The 17190-nt window shown below is 43.5% G+C and overlaps 1 protein-coding gene across 9 annotated transcripts; it reads right to left on the reverse strand.

The window, feature by feature from the left end:
* Window positions 1-462: 462 nt before the first annotated feature.
* gigyf2 (GRB10 interacting GYF protein 2) lies at window positions 463-15724 on the reverse strand. Of its 9 annotated transcripts, none has more exons than XM_069684504.1 (29): window positions 15645-15724; window positions 13649-13700; window positions 13315-13474; window positions 13094-13189; window positions 12734-12842; window positions 11937-12042; window positions 11798-11838; window positions 11666-11701; window positions 11308-11484; window positions 10645-10838; window positions 10401-10533; window positions 9322-9573; window positions 9062-9234; window positions 8815-8971; window positions 8539-8705; window positions 7872-7966; window positions 7400-7528; window positions 7144-7274; window positions 6939-7039; window positions 6577-6717; window positions 6315-6473; window positions 5983-6228; window positions 5774-5896; window positions 5335-5649; window positions 4908-5110; window positions 4646-4797; window positions 4344-4543; window positions 1449-1590; window positions 463-1345 (listed from the first exon to the last, which is right to left on the reverse strand). In XM_069684504.1, the coding sequence occupies exons 2-29, from the start codon at window positions 13684-13686 to the stop codon at window positions 1278-1280; spliced, it is 4044 nt and encodes a 1347-aa protein (XP_069540605.1). In that variant the 5' UTR covers window positions 13687-13700; window positions 15645-15724; the 3' UTR covers window positions 463-1277. The 9 variants fall into 9 exon arrangements, with proteins under 9 accessions (XP_069540605.1, XP_069540602.1, XP_069540598.1 ...); XM_069684501.1 differs by having other exon boundaries at window positions 5407-5649; window positions 10645-10856; XM_069684497.1 differs by having other exon boundaries at window positions 10645-10856.
* Between the last annotated feature and the right edge of the window lie 1466 nt (window positions 15725-17190).

Consider the following 17190-nt stretch of genomic DNA (forward strand, 5'->3'; position numbering starts at 1 on the left):
GTGAGGTTTAAAATGTTTAGTTAATAAACATTGCCAATGCTTCGTATAGGTGAGGAGTGGTTCAAATTAGCAACAAGGCGAACATGGGCAATGCAGAGTTGGCCGTCTTTCTGTTGGACAGGTAGGTGCCTCAAACCGGGTAGCACAAGCTAACCGGCGGTTAGCATGCTAGCGCAAAGGTAACCTTGATGCTGTCGGTGATAGCTCGGCGGGGTGGGCGTGTTCTCGCACAAGAGAGAGTATGAGCTTCTGGTGATGAAGAGCCCAGGAGGAGGGGCCCAGTTTGAATGTGTTGACAAAATGCAAGTACTTATTATACCTTTAACACATGGCAATATTTCATTGTCATTTCCAGCTCTAAATAGGATCTCTATAGGATCTTTAAAACATGAGCTTTATGGTAGTGTGATGCATGTGAATCAAATGAAATCTGCACATTTGGCTCTTTTCTCAATGGTTCGGACACAGCTGTGAACAGCCCACACATCAGACTGTTTATTATTTCATACTGCAGTAAAAAAGTATGACTCCAGCAGATCATTTTCATATATTATAATACAGATGCAGAATTGAAAGTTTATTCTTTAAACAGCCTAGTATTTTACAAGAAATAGATAACTACTTGGAACTTTTGAACATGTCCTTAAAACAGGACATAAGTGGGCACGAATCCTTGGGCTCTACTTTGCCGTCATTATCCTTGAACACCCAGCAGAAAACAGGGAGGGGAAAGAGGAGGAGGGGTTAAAGTGTGAGGGGAAAACTTTCAATAAATAAAACAAAACAATGGATATAATCTCTGTAACCTATTCCCATAATACCCCAACCACCCCACCCGTATATCCACACTTAAAAAAATCCCAAAAATGGCAGCCAAATTGGAAATTAGTTGTCACTGAGTTACTGACACAGGACATGATTGGGACCAAGCAGCTGATGCCAAAGCGACATCGACTCCTCTGCAGACTTTCCAGAAACTTGAGTTCATCACGTGTTTGCTCTCTTGGCTGGTCGATCGTTTCCCCGCCCAGTTTGCTCCGGTCCTTTTCTGTCTCGAGGGTTTCATGACATCGCAGGTCCGTAAGCAGGAAAACGCCGCCTGCCTCAGAGATTTTTCTCAATTAGGTATTTATGAGGGATTGCCACTGTTTGTTTGATAAATGGGAAACTGAAAATAAAAGTCGTTGAAGCAGTCAGGGGTTCGTGAGAGGGGTTCGGGTAAAACAGCTGCTGTTCAAATTGGATACAGTCAGTTGGGTTTGCTTGGCTGCAGTCCCTTAAAAGTCCTCCAAAGTCTCAATTTCTCCCATATTCAATCGCTCAGATGACGCATTCACAGAGAAACCTGTGAAATACAAACAGAAAGATCCAATTAGCAGAGGAGATGTAAAAGCAGTGACACATGGTTGCAGATTTGTCAGATTGAGCAGATGGGTGTTTGGTCTCACCTAGAAGGCTGGGGTCTGCGCGGACCATCTTCTGCTTCTTTTTCTTCTTCCCTGAGGTGACGGTCTCAAAGCGCTGCTGCTGCCCACTCGTATGGTTGGACTGGTAGAGTGATGAAGATCCTGTTCCTCCCCATACCGAATCCTGAGCAAGAGAGAAATGAGGATTTAATAAGGCGTGCCGGTTTAGCTCAGCGGTTAAATTGTGCATCCCATGTACAGAGGCTCCAGTCCTCGATGAGGCAGCCCCTGGTTTGACTCCCACCCATGGCCCTTTTGCCGCATGTTGTCCCTACCCTCTCTTCCTGTTTCCGACACTATCCACTGTCCTCTCTTCCAAATTAAAGGCATAAATGGCCAAAAAAAGAGATTGATTCAACTGTTGAAGGAAAGGTTTTTCTGTAAAGTAAGCGTCACAGCAGCATCTATTTTGCAATCTACACCGGCTGCGACTACAGCAAAGATGAGTCTCAAAGTTAGTCGATGGTAGTTGCGATTCCTGGCCAAAAATAGGGGTGGCAGTGACGCTAAAAAGTGTGCGCGTGTATTTCTTAATTGTGGATAAACTCTGTATTTATGTAGGATGTGGAAGTCAAATGAGAATTAATGAATAGGATTGGTATACCCAGAAATCTACATATTCATTGCTCCTTCAAATTAATCTTGCCTGCTCATCTAGTCTGTCAATAACTTCATTTTGGTCAACTTCGATTTCAGTTTCAGTTTGAAGAAATCACATGGTTTAGCATGGATTCCTTGGTTGTGGGCATGTATTTACATAGCAGTCAATGGCTTTCTACGCTTCACTGACGCGCAGCAGTGGGGAAAAATAAGACTCAAAGTGTAAAATGAACGGAGCAGCAGAAAATGACTTGCGTATTACGCCCGCCTCCCGCGTAGCATACGCGGCTGTTGGAGACTGCAGCATTGAATAACATTGGCGCGGTTCTGTCCCGGCACACGCATGTCAAAAACACGCTTTAAATTGCGTGTGCAGATTCCCCTTTAGTCTAAATGTGGTCCGAGGACACATGAAACCACTGTTTGCGTTTTTAATAACAGCACTAAAGATGGATCATTCACTTATGAACTTATGAGCGGTGTGATCATCTTGTACAATCAAATGCAAACATGTTTTGTCATCAGGTTACATGAGAGTCATACCAGATTTACACAGACTGGGACATTTAGTTTCTAAAACATGCCAGTGTTTTACACTGGATAATGTCACAACCCAGTATGTACAAAATTTAATAGGAACCTTAACTGCAAAGATATTTTGGCAATAAAATAATAGCTGTACACAGAAGGTGTGAGCAACAATAAAAATGTGTGATTAAGGGCCAGGCGATAACATCAAATGCAGCTTCTAAACGATACTAAGTAATATGCAGCTAATATAAAAGCAGCTTGCGTGCAGACGAAGAATTTGCCAAACACGTGGCTTCCTTTCTAAGAATTCTGTAAATGACTTGATCACATGCACGTTGAGCGTTGGTTACTGGGAAATAACGAATGTTCATCATCTCATTTTGTGAACTAAGACAGTGACGGCAGATGGCATGAGATACTGCAGCACTGAGGAGAGTATTCATGTTCCCAGGATGTGATCTCATATGTGATGGATAGCCTTCATTTTTGTATTGATCCTATTGACACTAATATAGCTACTCGAAACAAGACCTTCGCTGTACCAATAGTTTTTGGATCAACCTGTCCACCCCACCCAGTGTGAAATGTTCATGCCATCTCTTTATGTAATGTGATGAAGTACTGTGTATTAAAAATACCTGATGAATGAAACAAAATCACCTGACAACATACTGTTATTAGGGATGCACGATATCATTAGCATGTTCTCGGCATCGGCAGATATGTCATTTTTCTGCCCGTATTTTCCACTGATAAAGCAACGCTTTCATTTTGCCTAAATGCTCAATGATTCCCTAAAAAAGCTTCACGTAATGCTACGACATTAACTCAGCGCGTGCACTGCATGCACCACGCCTCTTGCGTGAAGTGTGAAGACGGGTGCAAGATGTCTGCAGTCTGAAACGGACAGCAAGGTTGCTGTTTGCAATGGTTGCTCCGCATCGGTCATGCGAGGAGGGGCCGAATCTCACTATCCAAGCCTATAATGAATATTACAGTTTTATTTGATAGAAAATGTTACACACATATAAATATGGCATTTTGTACATGACCTAAGTTTAAGTTGTTTTCTTATATTGCCCAGTGAATGTGTACATATTAAAAAGCACTGTATTATGTTATTTCTGATCTGCCAGTGGGGCACTACAATAAGTAGGCATGATATCAATTCCACTACAGGGGACACTTGATGTTCTCTGCAATTAGGTGGGAAAAAACAGCCTAATATCTCGGGATCGAAATCGGCAAAAATGGTTGGAAAATATCGGCATAACGGATATCAGCAAAAAATCCAATATCGTGCATCCCTAACTGATATGCATCATGACAGTGAATATCTGATGCTATTGTCAAACAGACGAAGAAAATAAGTGTCACATTAGCATTTAAAGAATTTCATACTTTGCTGTAATTCATCAGATTAAGAAACGTCCCAACTAAGGAACATGAACAGGCACTGACATCATTTGGAGCTGACCCAAAGGAGTGACGTAACAGACACTCACAGCAGAGCTGTAAATTAAAGTGGTGGTCAGGCAGTATGAAGGCAGTGGCTGTGTCAGAGTCCTGGCTCTAAAAATGCCAGGCTGAAATTCCCCAGAGCGTGAAACTATTTTGGGAACTGAGAGGGACAGATGTCGCTCTTTTTGATCACATTACAAGAATGGCACGGCCTTGTGGGACCAAAGAATTTGGTGCCCTCATGCTGAGCTTTTAACTCACTGTTACCACTTCGGTCCTGCTCACCTGCTGCTGCTGCTGCTTGAGGGCTTGTTGTTGGTTCTGCGGCGCCGGTTTCTGTTGGTTGGCGTTCTGTTTGGCACGACGTTCCAGGAACTGCTTGGCAAAGTCCTTGGCCTCGGGAGTGTCCCCCAGATAGGCCCTGACGTAGTCGTGCACCTCGTACGGAGAGTCCACTTCTTTCAGGAAGGACGCAAACGTTGGTACTGTCAGGGAGACAGAGGGAGAGTATTTGTGAGCTTTCAGAAAACGGTCCGTCAATAGTTGTGGGTGGATTGCCTTCGCAAAACTTATTTTTACAGTCTTACCATCCAGGTTGTTGGCTGTGTTGAGGGTGTGCAGGGTTTGTTCACACCATTGCATGAAGGTGTCCTGCTGGCTCTTACTGACCCCTTGAAACAACTTCAGCAGCTTCTCCTCCTCTTCTACCTTCTTATTGGCTCGCCCACTCACAGAGTTACTTTACATGGACAAACAAAAGCAGCAGGGAAACAAAAGAAAGTTGTTGAGTTCTGTGTATTAATCATCCCTTCTGTGGTCTGAGACGTTTTTAGCATTCCTAACAAATACCTGAGGTTGGCGTTGCCTTTGTTGTTCTTTTGCGTGCTGCCTTTTTTGGGCGGAGGAGGCTGCTGGACTGCTTCTTTAACAGCCTCGTCCCAGAAGCCCATGTTGGAGTTGTTGGTGTCGCCCCAGATACTGCTGGAGTCTGAGCCCCAGTTAGTGCAGGTGCTGGTGTTCACCGACCCCCACACTGAGTTACTCAGAGACGTCTGTGACGAGAGACAGATACTGTTACTGACACAGCACTTATTAATCTGTTGTTTGGACATTCAAATGTAGGACAAGAACACCCAACATGTTCAGTTTCCTGTCCCACCACACACGGAAAAGCTGGAAATAGGGGATGTTTTGTATTTGTGCGTTAAACATGAATAAAAGAATACATCAATTAACATTTCTAATTTCAAGGTCTGAATCTACTTTCAATCCACACCCAACTCTGCAGCTCTCCGTGGCTTTTATCCTCTTTCAGCCCATAAAACGAGGTATCACACGGATCACGTACAGTTCTGGGTTGAGAGCGAGTCTGTTGGGTGACGATGGGGTGTTGCTGTGGCTGCTGCTGCTGATGATCCTTCCGCTGCTTCATCAGCTGGGCTTCTTCCCTTTGAATCTCCAGCAAAGATTTGGTTTTAACTGGCTCTCTGGCCACACTACCCCAACCAGACAGCTTGGCCTGGGGCTGCTGAGCCTGTTGCAAGGCCTGCTGCTGCTGCAGCTTCAGGAGCTCTTGTTGCTGACGTCGCTGCTGTGGGAGTGAGGAGGACAAAGTGACAGAAATAGGTCAACAATTATTTCTGTTAGAGTCACCAAAAAGTTACAGGTGAGATACAACCAGCCTGCTTTGAAGATCTGCTGTTCACTGTCCTTACCTCCTCCCGCGCCTGTCGTTCTCTCTCCTCTTCTAGTTTCTGGATCTCGGCCAGTGACAGGGCGTTCTGGTTCTGGTTTACAGCGTTGGCCGACTGCTGGCCCCACTTTGAGGAGGAAGGAAGCTGAGGAGGAAGGACAAAGTGTTTTGTCAACTATAAATACAACTTGTACTGTCTGTTTGCTGCAGAATAATGCTCTGTGCGCTCACCTTCATCTGTGCGAGCTGCTGCTGCTGCTGCAGTTGTTGCAGTCTCCTGAGAGCCTCTTGTTGCTGCTGCCTCTGTCTCTGCAGCTCCTGCTGTCTTTGGGCTTCCTGCTCTCTCCTCTTCTGCTCCTCCTCTTGTTGTTGAGCCAGAGCCAGAGCAGCAGCAGCTGCCGCCTCTTCCTCTGCTCGCTTCTCCTCCTCACGCCTCCTCAACGCTTCAAGTTCCTCCTGCTTTCTGCGCTCCTCTTCCTAATAAGGAAGACAATACCAGAGTTAGGGAGACCTTTCCAAAGTCCAGAAGGGAGGAGAAGTACATGACGTTTTGTTTAGCTCACCTGTTTGCGAATGAACTCCTCCCGTTTCTTCCTCTCCTCTTCTTCCCTCCTCCTCTCTTCTAATCTGCGGAGAGCTTCTTCCTGTGCCAGTCTCTCCTCTTCCTCTTTTTGCCTGCGCTGTGCCTCTTCATGCTCTCGCTGCCGTCTTAATGCCTCCTCCTAAAGATGCACAACATTTGGTCAGTCTCAGAGAAAAGTGACTCGCTCTGAAACAGTGGCTCAAAGGCTTCATGTGCTTCAGGTGGGTGTTTTTCATCCCCACCTGTTTTTGCCGTGCCAGCTCCTCTTCCTCCAAGCGTTTGCGTTCCTCCTCCTGTCGAGCTCTCAGGGCCTCCTCCAGCCGTTTCCTCTCCTCTTCCTCCCTTTTGGCTCTCATTTCTGCCTCACGTCTCTCCATCTCCAACTGTCAAATTAAACAGTACAACAATAATGGTATTACACTCATGGTATGAAGATGAAGGAGTTTGGACTAATGTAGCTCAGGTGTGATGTTAGATTATTTCAATGCAATTTATTTCATCATGCAATTCTGTTGACTTTCTACATAATGACAACAGATGAGAATTTGGGACAAATTTAGAACCAAATAGGCAAAAAATATACCTGAGCAGCAACACGGTTTACCTTTGAAGCCTTTGACTTCTCTAACTGTTGCATCTGCTCGATGGTTGGAGCCTGCGCCATGGAGTCTATAGGTAAATCCCACACGCTGCTGCCGTCCCACGCTGTTGAGCATGATACAACATGATGCATTAGCCCTGCTATAGCAGGATGGACTATTTCTGTAAAGAAGAAACAACACTGCAGAATATTAAGGTGAGAAACTCACTGCTTGGGGCAGCTTGTTGGAGGTTTGGTGTGCAGGAAGCCTGAGAGGACGGGTTCTGCATTTCCCACACAGAACCAGAGTCGGGTACAGACAGGGACCGGGTAACAGGAGGTAGGAGGCTCTCAGACGCTCTAAAAAACACAAGAAAATAAATGCCAGGCTAATGCAGGGTAAGCTTACTACACATTAAAGCACAGGTACAGATAGACTAAGGGCGATGTACTCATGATTATGCCATTCTGTGTGTGTTATCAACCTTATCTTGAGAGCCTGGTATTGCTGTAGAAGCAGGTTGATCTGCTGTTGGTGCTGCTGTTGCTGTTGAAGAGGAGCTGAGTTTAGAGCTGCAGCTTTCTGCTGGGCCAGCGCCTGAGCATACTGCTGCCTGTGGAGGACAGTGGAGGACATATGGATTGAGAAAACGAGGGAAAACAGGAAAAAGGAGCTCACTTTTGAGTTGACATCAGTAAATGAATGTGCACAGCATGTAAGATGCATATTTTTCCACGTGTTAAAGTGATTAAGTGTTGTTTGATGTTTATTTTAACAATTCAATAAGGTGTGGTGAAGCTAATTTTGATTGTCAGGCATCAGAGTTTTTTTTAGCAAATTCCTGTGTGAAATCCAAGAGAGAACGCTGTTTATAAATGTGTAAGATTATATAAGATCACATGAAAAACGCTGCTATAACTGCAAGTACATAAAAGTGTCCGATCTTGCAGACGTACCTGAGGAGGTATTGATATTGGAGCTGCTGTAACTGGTATAGATTGAGAGCAGTGAGCTCTTGCTGCCTCTTCAACCTCTCCTGATCACCGTCGCCCTGCATCACGAGAGACAGTCAGAATAAATCATAGCAAGTCAATCAAGCAAAATGTAGCTACACAGACACGATGGTGAACAAAGAGGGGCACTTCAGTGAGTGGATATTTCCACAGACAGCTTGCTGAAAGAGCGACACCATGGGAGGAGTAGAGATAAAAGTATGCGTCATCTGGAGACAAATGCATTTAGACCTTTTCAACATCTGACTACATGCACGTTTGAATACTTCTAGGATGCATTCACACTTTTACTGTTTATGGAGACCAGACAGCAATCCATCAGGGCACATGCAGCGACTGAAGTGTAAGTTGGGTCATAGTTGCCTGAGGTCAGACTTTCTTAAAGTGTGGTAATTTAATTTTAAGATAGAAAAGGCTGATCTGCATAGAAGAGAAAAAAAGTCTGAATTGCTACATGAAAAGAGATCTTGGAAAACTAAACTGTTACAGCTTACAAGTAAAAGAGTGGATTAGCACACCATCTACAGGCAGGATTACTACTAGCAACTTGTGCTCATAAGACAGCGAACCTTTAGAAACAAGCAATGACACAGGTAACATTTACACATACCAGTAGAGGTGGAGGTGCAGGGCCTGGAGTGAACGGTACCCTCCCCCATATCTTCATGATCTCTCCAAGTGCCTGAAACACTTCGTCACAGCCTCTTTTGACTAAGAGAGACATTGTGAAGTAACCGGCCTGGAACCACTCGGCCATCTCCTGGTTACTGAATGGACCTGAAAGAGCCCAAACACAGAGAGAGTGGATTTAAATGAAGCAGTTTTGAAGATAAACGTTCAGTATTTAAGTCACATTTTGAGCATGAAAGACCTCCTCCAATCTCACCCTGTATTTCCCCTTGAGGGTCTTTATAGAACCACTTCAGAGCAGCCTCGTGGGTCAGCGGCAGACCTGCAGGTTTAGGCTTCTCTAAAGTCTTTGCTGTGAGTCTGTCATCGTCCACCACGCCATCCTGCAGGTATGCTACCATCTTCTCTGCCTCCTGCGGAAAAGGCAGCAAAGACAGAGAAATCATCAAGGAGAGCCCGATCAGCTCATGACAGATTTTTAAGGTCAAAGTCGACAAGTTTACCTGCTCAAAGTGTTTCAACCCCTCATCTTCATCTGTGTCATGTGGCACAGCGGTGGGCCTGCCAATAGGTGCCAACATACTTGAAGGGAAGGGCAAAGGGTTGTTCATCACCACAGGAACTTCCATGGGCTTCTGCTGCGGTAGCTGGACTGATGGCGATGGAGCAGGTACGTCTGCATAGAACAGTAAACATGCAGGTATTAGGAGGGTTTCTATGAAGCAGGAACCAGCTGGCTAAATGTTGAGGACTCAACACTGACCTGCTCGGGTGGTAGAAATGTGCGTCATGGGTAGGGACTCGAGCATGCTGTTAGACATGGGGATGTGCATGGGGACTTTGCAGGGCTCTGGTGGGAGCTCCAGGGGTGGATGCCGTTCTGCTGGCCTCTCAGGCTCTTCTATTCTGCAGGGCTGGCTCGTTGGCAGAGACGGGACAGGAGCCAGGTGTTCCGAACCTTGAGGTGCAATAGATGAGGTAACAGCTGGAGCCTCCTCTGAAACTCTCAGCAACTCTAAGAAAAATAAAACAGATAAAAGGTAAAGAGAAGAAGAGAAGCACCAGGGATGGCTCTCACTGAAGTGATTTAAAAGCTTACATACAGATTGTTTCAAAATAAAATGAGAGGAAATATTCTTATTTGGTTGAACAGTCCAAGGATAAAAATGGCTGATCATAAGCTCAAGTGTCGCATAGCAAGAAACTGTACCAGTTTCAGTGTTGATTTTTCTGTAGCTTAACGTAAAAGTCTGACCACAAAGTGCAAAGTGGTGAAGGAAAATTCAAACACCATATTAGATCCTGTAAATGAAGAGTTTCGATTGTTGCACAAAGTTCATTTGACTTCAAATCCAGGCCTGTGTGCCTGTCATCAAAGGCAGACTGAGCAGGATTTGTTGCTTTCTGTTTGTCATGCCCCTACTCGCTAGCCCAAGGAGCAAGAGGGATAATGTGGATAAAGGCAAAACTAGGCTTCTTCTGCTGCACTTTGATCGCTACTTTTTCCCCCTCACCTTTGCACTGTTATTGACTGGGGGCTCCACAAAACAAACCAAAGGCTGATGAAGGTGTCTGCAGACACAGATATCATTCAACACTCCTCGTCAGACACAAGTGATAATTAAGAGATTATACGTTTCCCAGGAAAATCCCACTCAATCTGCCCTTTAAAGATAATATTACACTGCATTCATCTGGGGGACTCCACACCCACAATTGCAAGAATCATACCAGTATATTTACAGCACATAAAATAAGCAGTACTGCTTCAAGTGCTACATTAAGGAACAACCCAGAACATTAAGGAAGAGGGATTAACTCAACTTTCAAAAACAGACTGACCCTTTCGTTCTGCCTCTGTTTCCAATTCTTTGGTCTCCTTAGGCGGACTGTCCTCCTCCAGCCCCTCTTCACACTCCTCCAAAGGTTTGAAGTCGAGCTCTGCCTCCTCCAGGATTGGTTCCTTGGACGATTTCTATACCGAAATGCACAATGCACACAATTACAGTATCATACATTTGTAGAAACAAATGGCACAGCTGAACTTAATTGACTTTCTAAAACATCCTCTCAGGTCTCGTCTCACCTTGAGTGAGAGAAAGGCCCCTGATGAGTCGAAGGTGCCCGCCTCCTCGTCCGCATCCTCCAGACACCACTCTGGCAGGCTGTCCCTCTCGTCCTCCAGGCTGCCGCTGCCCGACCGCGGCCTCCTGTAGCCCCGCTCGTCTTCTCTTGCATCGAATGGGAAGCGGCGACGCTGATCTGGGTGTTCCCGCCACCCTGCTGAGCGAGGCCCGTCTAAAATATCAGTATTGTTAAATATACCCCAGTGTGATGATCCACCTCATCTTCATCAACATAAACAGTATAACTAGTGGCCACCAGCACTACCGAACAAAGTGCATCGACGTACAAGAACAGATCGACTTTTGCAGCATGTGCATTAAAAAAGCTCAATTGGTAGCTGTTATATGTGCTAGCATTGATACAAACACACCACAATAAAGAACAAAAAGGCGGAGCTGGAGAAACCCCGTTCAATCAAATAGGTTGTATGGCAACATTTAAACCTACATGAGTGCTAAATTAAAACATCAGACCACACAACAGCTGACATGCTGGTTAATGTGCCTTATTCTGATACAGGTCATACAAAAAAAAACCCCTGGCTGAACACCACACACACATTTTATCAAAGATCATTCATCAAAGATAAATGTTCTGCTAATGTGCTCAGTGCAGTGCCCACCTGGGCTTGGGGGGCACCACCGGTCACCGTCCCGTCGAGAACCCGCCAGGCGCCAGCCCCCATCATCATCCTCACCGTTCTGATCCTCACGAGTAGAGCGCCAGTTCTCACTCTCTGAACGCGTGAAGTCGTGCTTCCTTGGTAGGCCTGTCGCCACATCCTCATAGTTGCCTCGAACTGCAAAGAAAAGGGGGAGGGGGTTAAAGGTCTTCATCATTATATTAAAGTCAGTTAAGCTAACGCTCGCTCACTTAATGCCACCAATGATGAAAAACACTCATTTGTGTCATTTACATTTAATAAACATATCTGGACATCCTTTAGGTCAATTATTGGATTTGTACAAAAACACACTTACTGTGATTCATCGGAAAATGTCCTGGAGCAGCCTCGACTACAATTACAGAGAGCAACAAGTAGATCAGTCAGAGCATTTGTCAAAAAGTACATCCTGTATTGATTTTTTTGAGCAACAATATTTAACACCAACCTGGGTCTTTTCGACCTGGCTTTTCAAACCTTCTGTCTCCCCTGGCAAGAAAACTACAAATTACGTAAAGTCGTAACAACAAAGACTTGTAATTGCTCATATTGGAAATCTTTATAGCAACACCTGGGAGTTTTAATACCTTTCTTCCCAGCTTTGGGAGCGATGCATCTCCCTTACTCCACGACCAAAACCTTCCACATCATCAAAACTTCTTTGGTAAAACCCTCCATCTCCTCTTCCCCGGCCTGAAAACAATCACAGGTTGAAATTACATTAATAATATGACCTGAAGAGGTCTAGATGCTTATTATTTTGTGCATGTGCTGAGCATCAGGTGGGATCTCTAATCTGTGGACAAATCCCCAAATTTAGTTTGAACATCACCAAATTATCAGAAAGTGTCTACCAAACATCTGCAGCTATAAAACACAGGTTATAATAATGTAAATGGTAGCACCAAGCACACACAGGCACACAGGCACACAGGCTAACAGGCACACACACACACACACACACACACACACACACACACACAGGTAACTACACTACCATCATCCATTGCACAAATCTGCTGAATCACGATGCTGTATTTTCCCTTTCATATTTCATCCAGAAGATGTACATAAACCAGCTCTAGTGGTTTTCCATTTATCTGTCTACTTCATTATTCATTGACATCATCTCCTAACAGTGACCGTGTACTAGGCTGTTGTATTTTCCTCATATTCTTAGCGTCAGTTAGACAACATAAAATATTGTGCATTAAGAACAACACCTACAAAGTGCTAATAAATCATTTCTTGCGTCAAGCTGTGGACAAATTAGTCGTATTCTTGAAAGACAATTGTTAAATTAATCAAGCACACAAACCCTGAAGCTACTTAGACTTAAAATGAGAGAGGTCACAATCATGTATGATCTTCGTTAAATCCTTACCTCGACCCCTTGAGGTACTTCGGCCTCTGGGTGCCCCTGCTATCGGACCGGCTCCTCGCCCTGTCAGCCGGAGTACGGCTGCACTGTTTACAGACATGGAAAAATTTCTCTGCAAATACAAAAGGGTAGGGGAAAGAGGGGGTGAGCAGCAAGCTCTCAGCTCTTTTCTTTGCACTTGTTATGTATTTGGTAGTTACTGGAAAAATGTATTGAAGAAGGAACAGTATAATCTCAGAAATAACAACAAGACGACAACGGGACGATGTTACACAATTTTTGTCTGGTATATAAGCCAAACGGCTTCTGAATTTACAATTTCTTACCAATATAGAGACATAATATCATGATATGAAATCTTACCTGTTCTTCCTCTGTAAAAGAGACGAGTGCCAGAGGCGGCAGGGGCTCCTCTTGCAATATGGGCAGAAACTCCTTATCATGTAGGTCTATAGGGATCTGCAGGAGAGGAATAAACAAGCGACACTGTTAATATCCATAAGGCTTTGAAAGAATCACACGAAATAAGAAAGAAGGAAATCAAATCTCTGCATGTCAGATGCAGATGTTACAGGCCTACCAACCTTGTTATCCTTTACATAAAGTGCTAACATTTCTTCTCTCCCGTAGCGATAGTCTGCAAGTTTATACTTTGGCAACGCAGGTGAGAGGGGCGGAGAGGCAACCGCACAGCCGCTTCCACCACCACTGCTGCCGCCACCTCCTCCAGACAGGGCACGGAGCCTGGAGAGAGAGACAGGGTTATAAAGGCCGAGTGGACAGAGACAACAGTAAAGCTAAGGAGGCAATTGGCACGTCTGAACACGTATGGATAAGATGCAACATCAGTAAAACCAGTTTCACAACCTGCCAATTATTCCACACAATCTAATCTTTAATCCATGTCAGCTCATTTACCATTCTGGTCCAAAGTTAAGTGTCTGGGTTTCAGCCATTCTTCCTTGAAGATCTACAAATATGAAAAGGGAAGAAAGGGATTAGTACCACTCAGTATGTATTGTTAAGGTATAACAGTGCTACTGCTGAAAATCTAAGCAATGCAGAAAGCCAAATTGATTAGTAACCCCCCTACTTGAAGAGAAAAAAATCCTATATACTTTCTAACATTGCCGGATTTGCATTCCTGCTTGCTTTTCAAGATTCAGCACATGTCTATACATAGTGGAATTTGGTGTGTATATTTATTATCAAGTATTATGTTATAACTTTTAAACATTTGTCATATAATCAATTTTTATATAAACAAATATTACCAAATCTTTTTTATTTCTCTTTAAGTATATGTATTAGTAATTTACAATAGTTTAATTCTGTCTGCAGACTCTGAAAAATATAACTGGAAGTTTTGTCACCCGCTTTAATGTATTCCAACTCCTCAGGATATATAGCCCATCCGACAACCTCACAAGCAGTGTACAATTTCAATCTGCTAATGCTATTTTAGGAAGTCTCCCAGCCTTCAAGCAGGGTATGTCAGACACCTGTATTTGACAACGAAGGTTAACTTTACTAAAACAAAACATGTTTTGCCAGAAATGTTTTAGTTTGCATACATCAATGTCTATAATGTCAATACTTTTCCTCGTACTTATGCTTGAAAGTGAGGATTTATTACGTTGAGAGACTTCCTCAAACAACGGGGACAAAAGGCGACAGTACCCTCACAATACCACTGACCATATGGAAGCAGAGTTAAGCCACGTGTAAGTTTCTAAGTGACAGTAATAAATACAGCAAATCAGCAACATGTGTGGGCAACTCTCCGGAAGGCTTGGCACAACGACACGTTTTAGCACAAAGTGAAAATGAACGAAGGACTTGAGTTTACATAGAGTTTGAACTCCTTCGACATTATTTTTTCTGTTCGATCGTGTCCGACTTCTGTGTTTGATGCGAGTGAAACGGCTCAAGTCAGAGGGAAAAAATGACCATTACATCATGTTCTTGAAAAGTTGTCCGGATAGTTATCTTGAGTAACACGTTTAGTCCACCGTGTAACACTAATCTAACATGAAACTAAGGAAGACACAGCTGCCTCACACTGACCAGACAGACTCATTCTGTTGTTAAAGATCATGCTGTAGCTAATGTTAGATATATTACTCTAATATGTGTAAAAAGTTGATTTGTGCTAGCAAATCGGTTTTCAGCAATGAGTTAGCTAACGCATCAGGCTAACCAATCAGATAAACAATAAACGTGAATATTTGAGCGAATCACAGAAAGCTAGTGGCTAACATTAACAAACACATTTCTTAATAGTTTAATATTGCCAGTTATGGCTACCAAAATATGGTTATAACAAAAGCTGGCAGCTGACTTGTAGCTAGTTAAAGTGTCTCTTGACTGGTGCCACACCAGGGTATTTTAGCTAGCCAGCCAGCAAGGCGATAGCCAACGGTGGTCATGCTAGCGCGTTAGCTAACTGCATTTGGTCAAGAGCTAGCTAGCTAAAAGCGTTTTACAAAAACATAGCAAATTAATGTCTGTCACACTTAAAAATATACATATATCTGAAGTGACAGTAGTTTGGTTTACTAAACGGAAAAAACATATTGTCATACAGTATTAATACCAAATTTAACAATCCCCTGGTATAACTTAATCCCTATCCTCAGCACTTGTGGCTAAAAGCTAACAGGTTGGCTAACGAGCTGCACGCGGCCTTCGAGCAGCCACAACAACATTTCCTCGTCAGCCCGTCCCGCATCTCACACGGCCCGGACACGCACATAGAGGCACTGGAGCCCGATGCTGCAAGGCCAAGTAAACATGGTGGTTTAACAACTATCCCGAGCACCTCAGCTCGTCAGAGTTTGTCTCTCTGACATGGTACTTCACTCAAACGTACGATTTTTTTCTTTGATACTGTATTAAACTCTGGCTGTCTTACCTCTGCTTGATCTGACAGCACAAGGTTTGTATGCGAGTTGTGTGGCTCTCTCTGGGCTCTCTCTCTCTCTCTTCGTTTTCCACAAGATGGCTGAGTGTGGGTCACATGACAACAGATAAAACCCGTATGCATGCCGTAGACAGATTTGCTGACTAGTACGTATTTTCAAACATCGAGGTGAGCTCCTCCACTGTACTTTTATTGTTAAATGCGCCTGTTGTGTGCAGTATATTTAGGCATTCGTGACATGTGACATGAAATGACGATTAAGTTAAGCAGGCATTAGTTTGTACGGTGTTTTCAGGGAGGGGGTGTCGGGCTTTACATGTCATCCCCCTAACCCCGCATATGCTGTCGCAACAATCGGAAAATTGAGATTCCGACTGGAAATTAACTAAAGACTCGCTCGAGTCAGAACAACTGAGATGTCAGATAAAGTGTTTGATACCCGACTTGCCGAGTAAGTAAACGATTAGACAGAAACATGGTACACCAAAGTAAATGTGTGCTTGATGGTCGAAATATTGTATTAATTCACGTGTTGCACATCAGGTTTGTCTCCTGTATAGTTTCTTATATTTCTTATCATTTCTTAGTTGCACTTCACGCAGAGAGAAATAGGTTATTTCTGAGCAATACAAATATATCTTCATAGTTGTGACCATTGTTTTTCCCACCTTACATGGACACACTGAAGTTGGAAGAGCACCTTTCCAACTTGGGAAGTAAGACTAACCGAGGAGCACGTGAATGCAGCATAATGTAATGTAATGTACTCCACAGAATGATAATCCTTTTATAATTTTGTCATACATTAGAAATAAATAAAAAGTTTGCAGCTTTCATTACATCTCTATAATGGGAAGTATCAGAAATTCAATGATAAAAACGGAGGTGATGAAAATGCATGTGAATTTAAAGATGAAGTGATAAATTATTAAGTGATCTGATTAAAACTGTCGCGATTTGATGAAAGCAGTGCCACGATTCATCATTTCACCCGTCCTACATTTATCATTCATCATTCACAACACTAAAATTGAATCAATTATTTCAGGAAAGGGGCCTCAAGGGTGGAAGTAACAAAATTTGATTAAAATAGAGGTGATGAAAATGCTTGTGAATTGAAAAATTAAGCAGTTAAAGTTTATGTGAATTGAAAAATAGAGTGATAAATTATCAAGTGATTAGATAATAACTACTGTCTACCATTTATCATTCACGACAACACCCAGATACAATTTATCTTTTACAGCACGCAATGTTTGTTTTACTCCAGCCCAAAGTGTCAATCAAAAGCCACGCCAACCGAAACTGATCGAGTTTTTGGCTCTCGACTAGCCAGCCTGACCTGCTCGCGACGTGGGCAACTGCAAATCCAAAGAGGGAGGGGAGAGGATTAATCCTACAAAACGATTTTGCAGAAACTTAGTAGACAGTTGTTCAGAGAATGGCGAAGGCACTACTGTAGACAGAAAATGGCGTGTTCTTTTTTTTTTTTAAGGCATAAGTAACAAAAAATGCGTGCCGTAAACAAATGTCAGTT

The sequence above is a fragment of the Semicossyphus pulcher genome, unplaced genomic scaffold (assembly GCF_022749685.1).
Source record: "Semicossyphus pulcher isolate SPU_LCO1_2020_fin unplaced genomic scaffold, fSemPul1.0.p SCAF_7, whole genome shotgun sequence".
Classification (NCBI taxonomy): domain Eukaryota; kingdom Metazoa; phylum Chordata; class Actinopteri; order Labriformes; family Labridae; genus Semicossyphus; species Semicossyphus pulcher.

Coding starts and splice junctions, on each gene's coding strand:
- gigyf2 (XM_069684496.1), bottom strand. CDS start 13,686: ATGGCTGAAACCCAGACACTTAACTTTGGACCAGAATG. Junction 5,897..5,982: donor AGCAGCTCGCACAGATGAAG/GTGAGCGCACAG, acceptor CTTCCTCCTCAG/CTTCCTTCCTCCTCAAAGTG. Junction 1,346..1,448: donor CGCAGACCCCAGCCTTCTAG/GTGAGACCAAAC, acceptor TGTATTTCACAG/GTTTCTCTGTGAATGCGTCA.